The sequence below is a fragment of the Bos indicus x Bos taurus genome, chromosome 1 (assembly GCF_003369695.1).
Source record: "Bos indicus x Bos taurus breed Angus x Brahman F1 hybrid chromosome 1, Bos_hybrid_MaternalHap_v2.0, whole genome shotgun sequence".
Classification (NCBI taxonomy): Eukaryota; Metazoa; Chordata; class Mammalia; order Artiodactyla; family Bovidae; genus Bos; species Bos indicus x Bos taurus.
The window spans coordinates 82,924,088-82,932,688 of NC_040076.1; the positions used below are offsets into that span (position 1 = coordinate 82,924,088).

General features: G+C 45.2%; 1 protein-coding gene and 1 pseudogene across 5 annotated transcripts in view; both read left to right on the forward strand.

Moving 5' to 3' along the window:
* The window catches only part of ABCC5 (ATP binding cassette subfamily C member 5), an 82,442-nt gene extending 79,058 nt beyond the window's left edge, over positions 1 to 3,384 (forward strand). For 4 of the 5 annotated variants that reach the window (XM_027539673.1, XM_027539681.1, XM_027539688.1 and 1 more), the window contains 2 exons: positions 426 to 590; positions 1,927 to 2,438. In XM_027539673.1, coding sequence (XP_027395474.1) covers positions 426 to 590; positions 1,927 to 2,028 — 267 coding nt within the window. In that variant the 3' untranslated portion in view covers positions 2,029 to 2,438. Of the gene's footprint in view, positions 1 to 425; positions 591 to 1,926 lie in introns of all 5 variants that reach the window. The other variant, XM_027539666.1, reaches the window with a different exon arrangement.
* Positions 3,385 to 4,359: 975 nt separating this feature from the next.
* On the forward strand, positions 4,360 to 5,407 carry LOC113899009 (annotated as a pseudogene).
* The last annotated feature ends 3,194 nt before the right edge of the window (positions 5,408 to 8,601 follow it).

The following is an 8,601-nucleotide window of genomic DNA, read 5'->3' on the forward strand; positions in this document are numbered from 1 at the left end:
GAGCCTTCAGTTTCCAAGGGCAACTTGTTTCTATCTTCTGAGTAGTTGTAGTATTGGAAGCCATAGACTTAAAAGATTTTAAAACTGTAAGACATGTCCAGATCATCAAATACAGTCCAGTCCCGTCATGTTAAAACTGGAAAAGGGAAGTCCAAAAAAGTCACTGTTCAGAGTCACAGAGCAAGTGAGGCGAGTGGTTTGTTAGATCAGTATTTCATGTATTTGTGGAAATCAAGGCAAACATATGAATTTGAAGTTATGTCATTTCTAAACAAAACAGTATTTTAAATTTGTGTGTACCTATTTAGAAAAAAACAATATATGATATAAAATTCAAATCTTAAAACACATTTTGGTGAAACCTAGATTAACTAGAATGCTTAAGGAATTGGTTGGATCCCTCTTTCTCCTCTCTTCCCCGGCAGATTCTGATTCTAGATGAAGCCACAGCTGCCATGGACACCGAGACAGACTTACTGATCCAAGAGACCATCCGAGAAGCATTCGCTGACTGCACCATGCTGACGATTGCCCATCGCCTACACACAGTCCTAGGCTCTGATAGGATTATGGTGCTGGCCCAGGGGCAGGTACTGAGCCCCCAAGGGACCTTGGTTTGGCACGTGGCCTTGTCTGGGAGGAGAACTGGCCCCTGGCAGGATTAGGCTGATGGCCCTCATAGCACTCAGATAAGCAGCCATAGTGACTCCAGCCTGGTTCCTTTTGCATGGGATGCAGCCCTCCCAATCAAGAGATTGAGTCTGGAGCATGCCTGTTGGGTTCTCATTATGCTTTACTACCCGTTCTTTTGTTGCTTGTGAACAGTAACACTTTGACTTAGGTCAGAGAGCATGTGTACTTTGTAGTTCACTCACAGGGGTTTTCCAAAGCTGTTGAGACCAGCCACCACACGTCTGCTTTTTGCAGTCATGTAGTGGTGCCAAACTTCTTGCTGTTCCCAGCTTTCCCACATACTGGCCCCCAGGCTTTTTCATTTCCTGCTATTTCCTTTCAGTGCTGTTGGCTATAAACCATCTTGGATCCCCTAAGCATTTCCACCTCTCTGTCTACTCATACAGTTCCATCTACCTAAAATGCCCTTTCCTGTGCTCACTCTCCCATGTGGACCTGCTTATACCCTGCCTATCCCATAAGAGAGCCAGTGTCTGCCTCCCCCCTTACTGTACAGGGTGTCTGCTCTGGCACCCAACCGCCTACCATCACATAGCCAGCCCCAGGAAGACACTTTGTCCTTGTGCCTGTCTCTGTTGGACAGGATAGCCTTTCCTAAGAGCATCCCAGGAGATGTCCTGTTCTCTGTCCTTGGCCAGAGTCGTGTCACACACCTTTGCCCTGCAGCAAGGGAGGCTGGGGGAGTGAGTATGTGGCCTCTGTCTGGGAGGCAGGTTCTGCCAGCACACTGTTCTGTTTTCTACTGGAGTGTGATTTCCGGTGACTGCCTAGTAGCCCCTCATGGGAATGGATAATTGACTGAGTTGATCCCTTATACTCACTTCCCTTTTGTTTTTCTGCCAACTAAGCCTCTTTTCCATCCATAGGTTTGGATCAGCTTACACAATAAGATGCCATTTACTTGGTATGCCTTTGACTTGAGCTCCAGTTTCTTCCCTCTGCAGCATATAGGACCTTTTGATTGATTCCTTCTTACACAGGGCTGAGAGAATTGAGACTTAATGTGAAGGGACTCTGGAGGTGTCTCTAAATTTTCTCTTAACTAAACTCTGGTTAGTTTAAAAAAAAAAAAGAGAGAGAGAACCCAGGTGGGCATGGCAGAGCTAGCTGAACTGCCACCTTGATTCCATCCTCGGGGGTTTGGGGCTTTGCCCCCCTTCCTGAGCTGTGGATCCTGTAGGACACCCCGAGTGTCTCCGAGTCACCGTCCGATGCTGTCTCCTTCCTCTACAGGTGGTGGAGTTCGACACCCCATCGGTCCTTCTTTCCAACGACAGCTCCCGGTTCTATGCCATGTTTGCTGCTGCAGAGAACAAGATCGCCGTCAAGGGCTAACTCCCCCAGTGCCGTCCACATCTCTTTTCTTTGGAGCATTGCCATTCCCTGCCTGGGGCGGGCCCCTCACTGCGTCCTCCTGCCGAAACCTTGCCTTTCCCGATTTTATCTTTCGCACAGCAGTTCAGGATTGGCTTGTGTGTTTCACTTTTAGGGAGAGTCCTATTTTGATTATTGTATTTATTCCATATTCATGTAAACAAAATTTAGTTTTTGTTCTTAATTGCACTCTAAAAGGTTCAGGGAACCGTTATTATATATGTATCAGAGGCCTATAATGAAGCTTTATACGTGTAGCTATATCTATATATAATTCTGTACATAGCCTATATTTCCAGTGAAAATGTAAGCTGTTTATTTTATATTAAAATAAGCACTGTGCTAAGAACAGTGCAGATTCCTTTCTATCATTTTTGTACAGTCTGCTGCACTAGAGGTCTGGTTTTGCTATTAGACTATAGGAAGGGTAGCGTGCGTTTTTCCCCAGCTGGCTGTTTCACGGTGCCGGGATTTCTGGGTGTCCGAAGGAAGGAGTGTAGCAGTAGCCGGCTCTCCAGTGGCCCCCTGCTGCCTCCCAGCAGCCACGCCGGGGTGGGGCAGAGCGGGGCCCACGGAGGCCGCGAAGAGCACCGTGAATTCTCAGGGCTCCTGCTTTCTGTCCTCTTGTCACTTCACCGCTTCTGTCGGGAGAGCAGTGGGTCAGAGTCCCAGACCCCTCTCCTCCCCCTCCACCGGGACCGAGAGTCACAGACCCTTCCTCGGCCAAGGGGGAGCATCCTCCTGCCTTCCTCTGTTCTGCTGTTGCTTCTCAGCAAGCATTGAGTCTGCTCCGAGTGTCCCACTGCCTCAGGTTCCCAATGCTGGCCAACGCACAGAGCTCTCTGGCACCTTGAAACCGTCTGTTCTGAGCCCTGGAGCCCACTGCCGCTTGGCCCGATGGTCCTTCTTCATTTGCCTGGCCTCACACCCCCACAGTTCAGTGACAGGGTTCAGGATTTTGTGGGTCTGTTTTCCTTTCTTCCTGCGGTTGCCGCAGAGTCTCTTCCTCTCTCCAAAGTCCGCGACTTTAAGCAGCTCTTGCTAATCAGTGTCTCACACTGGTGTAGAAGTTTTTGTACTGTAAAGAGACCTACCTCAGGTTGCTGATTGCCGTGTGGTTCGGTGTGTTCCTGCCAACCCCGATTGTGCCGTGGGGCCAGTAGCTCAGGTGGGCGTGGTCACTGCTGTCATCCGTTGAATGGTCAGCACTGCATGTCGTGACCAACTAGACATTCTGTCGCCTTAGCATGTTTGCTGAACACCTTGTGGAAGCAAAAATCTGAAAAAGTGAATAAAATTATTTTGGATTTTCTAAAACTCTTGGTGTGGAAAATAATTCTCTGGGAGGGGAATAAGCGGTCTTTGAGTGGCTTTGGAGTCCTGGAACCTTGGATCTGAATATCTAGCAGATAATGGACAGAGGGGAGGGACCAGTAGTGGAGCTGGTTGGTTGCAGGGGATGTGGAGTACACCTTGCCTTGAATCACTACAGTGGGCCGAAGTCCCTGCAGCCTGTGTCCTGGGCATGGTCACCAAATCAAGCTCCTGTGCTGCTAATAAGAGTCGGAAGTGGGAAGGGTGTAGTGAGATCGGTGGTTGTGGAGAAATATTTTTTTTTTTGAAAATTCACCTTTTTTTATTTTTAATTGCAGTAGATTTACAATATTATACTAGTTTCAGGTGTACAGCACAGTGATTCAGTATTTTACAGATTATACTCTACCAAATGTTATTATACAATGATGGCTATAATTCTTTATCTGATACAATATAAATTTGTTGCTGTTTTATAAATAGTTTTTAATTTCTTAATCCCATACACATAATTTGTCCCATCACAATTCTGTCTCTCCTTTGATAACTATTAGTTTGTTTTCTGTATCTGTGTAGTTGCTAAGTCATGTCCAGCTCTTTGAGACCCCATGGACTGTAGCCTGCCAGGCTCCCCTGTCCATGGGATTCTCCAGGCAAGAATACTGGAGTGGGTTGCCATTTCCTCCTCCACTGGAGAAATATTTTAAATGAACAGTTTGTTGAGGGTTCTCAGCAATCCAAATAATGTAATTGCTCTTTCAGCCAATTCATTCAGATTAATTTATTGAGAATTAAGTGCCCATTCAAAAGGGTACTCATTCTAACATTTCTCAATATGTCATATTGTATGCAGAAAGCTTTTAAACTATTTGGTATCAGTTCTGCTGAGTCATCAATAACCTCAGATATGCAGGTAACACCACCTCTTACGGCAAAAAGCGAAGAGGAATTAAAGAGCCTCTTGAAAGTGAAAGAGGAGGCACCCGTGCGAACATGGCGCTGCCCGCGGTGTGGAGCATGCGGGCCGCGGTCGGCAGCCTGCGCGCCATCTCGGCACCTAGCCCGCCCTGCTCGCTGCGGCCCTGGGGACTGCGAGCGGGTGCCATCCGGAAGCTGCGCACCGGCCCTGCTCTGCTGTCGGTGCGGAAATTCACAGAAAAACACGAATGGGTAACAACAGAAAATGGTGTCGGAACAGTGGGAATCAGCAATTTTGCACAGGAAGCTTTGGGAGATGTTGTTTACTGTAGTCTGCCTGAAGTTGGGACAAAGTTGAACAAACAAGAGGAGTTTGGTGCTTTGGAAAGTGTGAAAGCTGCTAGTGAACTCTGTTCTCCTCTATCAGGAGAAGTAACTGAAATTAATAAAGCTCTAGCAGAAAATCCAGGACTTGTCAACAAGTCTTGTTAGGAAGATGCTTGGCTGATCAAGATGACATTCAGTAACCCTTCAGAACTAGATGAACTAATGAGTGAAGAAGCATATGAGAAATACATAAAATCTATTGAGGAGTGAAACTGGAACCTCTAAATAAACTACTTTGAAACAACTTAATCTAGCATAGTTGTCTTAAATTAGTGGTGGATAGATATTTAGAAAGCAACTTTTAGCAAAAGAAACTACTTGTAACAATGTTTCCTGAAGAAAATACCCCTTAACTTTCTAATGACTTCAGATAAACACTGTATCTTTTTCCACAGCGTCCTGTGATTTTTAGGCTAGGCTCCAGTTATAATATTCAGAATTCCTGAAATTATCTCTGGTAAAACTAATTACAAAAATTATGTAATTCAAGGAAAACATGGTTATCTTAAACCTTATATGACTTGTAACTTGCTTACAGCTATCCTTGGATTTGGGTCAAAATTATCTTTCCACTAGAAATAACTGCCAGTGGAGAAAAGTTTGTTAGTTGTATAGTGTCCAGTGAAGAATATTACTATCTTAATTTTGCAATACACTGTGTTTGCTGGTGCTATTTTTATACAGTGAAGCAACAGCCTTGCAGAAGAATAAACAATTTAATTTTAAAAAAGTGAAAGAGGAGAGTGAAAAAGCTGGAGAGTAAAAAACATTTTTTAATGTTTTTTTAACATTAAAAAAAGTTTTAATGTTAAAACTCAACATTAAAAAAATGAAGATCACGGCATCCGGTCCCATCACTTCATGGCAAATAGATGGGGAAATGATGGAAACAATGACAGATTTTATTTTCTTGGGCTACAAAATCACTGCAGATGGTGACTGCAGCCGTGAAATTAAAAGACGCTTGCTCCTTAGAAGAAAATCTATAACCAACCTAGACAGCATATTAAAAAGCAGAGACATTACTTTGCCAACAAAGGTCCATCTTATCAAAGCTATAGTTTTTCCAGTAGTCATGTATGGATGTTAAGAGACCACAAGAAAGCTGAGCATTGAAGAATTGAGGCTTTTGAACTGTGGTGTTGGAGAAGACTCTTGAGAGAGTCCTTTGGACTGCAGAGATCAAACCAGTCAGTCCTAAAGGAAATCAGTCCTGAATATTCATTGGAAGGACTGATGCTGAAACTGAAGCTCCAATACTTTGTATTGGCCACCTGATGTGAAGAACTGACTCATTGGAAAAGACCCTGATGCTGGGAAAGATTAAAGGCAGGAGGAGAAGGGGATGACAGAGGATGAGATATTTGGATGGTATCACTGACTTGATGGACACGAGTTTGAGCAAGCTCTGGGAGTTGGTGATGATGGACAGGGAAGCCTGGTGTGCTGCAGTCCATGGGGTCACAAAGAGTCGGACACAATTGAGCAACTGAACTGAACAGCCCCTAACCCAGGTCCTCAGCTCCTCAGCTCCTCAAGCTGGGATTACATTGGAAGAACCTCCCAAATATCTTAACTACCTGCAGGATTTTCCTGATTCATCCTGACTTGTACTCTGACTCAATCTGTCATTGATGTTAATCACATGCTCACCTTTTCAGTCTAATTTCACACAGCTGCCCTGTTTCAAACAGATGAATTCCTTCATCTGTATTCAATTTGGGTCTTTCAGGCTCTTTACAGCCACTCTGTGGGCATCACTGGGGTCTCCATCCGTCCAACTGGCTCCATCTAAGTCACCTGTGTGTCCTTTTCCCATCGCTCTTGTCTGCTGACTTACTCTCATCTGGCGTGACAGGAATAACCTGGCCGTAGGCACTGGGAGGACCATCCATCACCTCCCGTGGATGACCATAGGAACTTGGACCTGCCGCTTTTCCTGCCTGAATCTCAGCTTCTTCCTCAGAAAAATTGGGAGCATAATGTCTATCTTATCTTACAGGAGAAAACCATTGAAAAATGTTTTGCAAGCATACCACATTCTTTAGCTATTTCTGTGCTTGTGTCCACACCACAGAGACATCCTCCATGAAATCATGAAGTCCATGTTGCAAAGAGTCAGGCATGACTGAGCGACTGAACTGCTGAGTTATCAGAAACCGTATCTTAAACCCACCCCTTTTTATAAACCAGTGTCATAAAAATTAAGGGGCTCAGCTCTTAAATTAAAAATGTTCCTCAGTTGTCACATTTCAAGTGCTTTGTCACCACCTGCAGCCTGTGGCTACACAAACATATTCAATAGAATGTTCTCGGTGTTGTGGGAAGTTCTCTTGGATGGCACCAAGGTAAGCAACCACTTTTCTGGATGCACTGGAAGTGCCGTCTAAGAAGGGTAACAAGGGTGGCAGAAGGAGCCCTGCATGGTCATCCTAGCAAAGCTCGCTGCTGCATGTAACACTGACTTCCCCTCCTTCAGTTCTATTCTATCTTGGGTCTCCTCCCACCTCTGTAACCTGCTTTGTCCCTTTAGGAGGAGGCATTGCCCTGCCTTCTGCCCTTTGTTCTTCTTGCCTGGATTCTTTCACTCCCAGCAGCACAGTGACAGACCTTCAACTATGGGCTTGGCCTGTCTTTCGGACCAGTCTCTGCTGCCTGCTGAGCGCCTCCACTGAGCACCAAGCCCCTCAAACAGCCTGTTGAAAATCAGTGTTCCTTGTCTTAATTAGTGGCTCCTCTGACTTCCTTAAATCTTTCAGGCTAGAAGCCTGAAAAGGCTTTAGTTATATCAGTTCTCCTGCCGCTTCCCAATAAACTTAGTCACTTCAGGTCCTATGCGTCACCATCACCACCCCCTTCTCTCCTTTTGCCATAATTTGGACTCCCCTCCCTTTTTTAATTTTGTAGTTACAGCCTTATTGCTAGTCTCCCTGCCGCAGTTGTCCTCTCCAAATCATTGTATATACCACTTCCAAAATACAAACCCAAACGCAAGTTGACCAAATATTTTACCTTCCAAAAGTCTTCAGGAGACAATTACCTGTAGGTGGCCTATATTTCTGAGTTTGGCAGTCAGGGTGTTCATTATCTGGCTCCAACCCTCCTTTTCTACTCAGTATTCCTAAAAATAAGCCAATATTTTATTTTTAAATTTTATTTATTTTTGGCTGTGTTGGGTCTTCATTGCTGTGAAGGCTTTTCTCCAGTTGCAGCGATTGAGGGCTACTCTGGTTGCAGTGCACAGGCTTCTCGCTGAGGCGGTTTCTCTTATTTTGGAGCACCAACTCTAGGCACACAAGCTTCCGTAGTTTCCGAACGTGGGGGCGGCGCCTGAGTTCAACAGCGCAGGCTCAGTAGTTGTGGCCAAAAAAAAAAAAAAAATAGTCGTGGTTCACGGGCTTAATTGCTTCAAGGCATGGGGGATCTTCTGGGATCAGGGATCTAACCCATGTCTCCTGCATTTGAAGGTGGATTCTGAGCATCAGGGAAGCCCAAGTCAATATTTTTACACCTCTAAATCTTTACTGGGACTTCCCTGGTGGCTCAGACGGTAAAGCATCTGTCTACAATGTGGGAGACCTGGGTCTGATCACTGGGTTAGGAAGATCCCCTGGAGAAGGAAATGGCAATTCACTCCAGTACTATTGCCTGGAAAATCCCATGGACAGAAGAGCCTGGTAGGCTACAGTCCATGGGGCTGCAAAGAGTCGGACACGACTGAGCAACTTCACTTCACTTCACTTTACTTTAAATCTTTACTATTTTCTCAACCTGGAATCCCTTGATCTTCTCTTGTCAAACAAATCCATGTTTTCCTTCTTAGGCTTCTCTGGTGGCTCAGATGATAAAGAATCTGCCTGCAATGCAGGCTACCAGGGCTCCATCCGTGAGTCAGGAACATCTACTAGAGAAGGG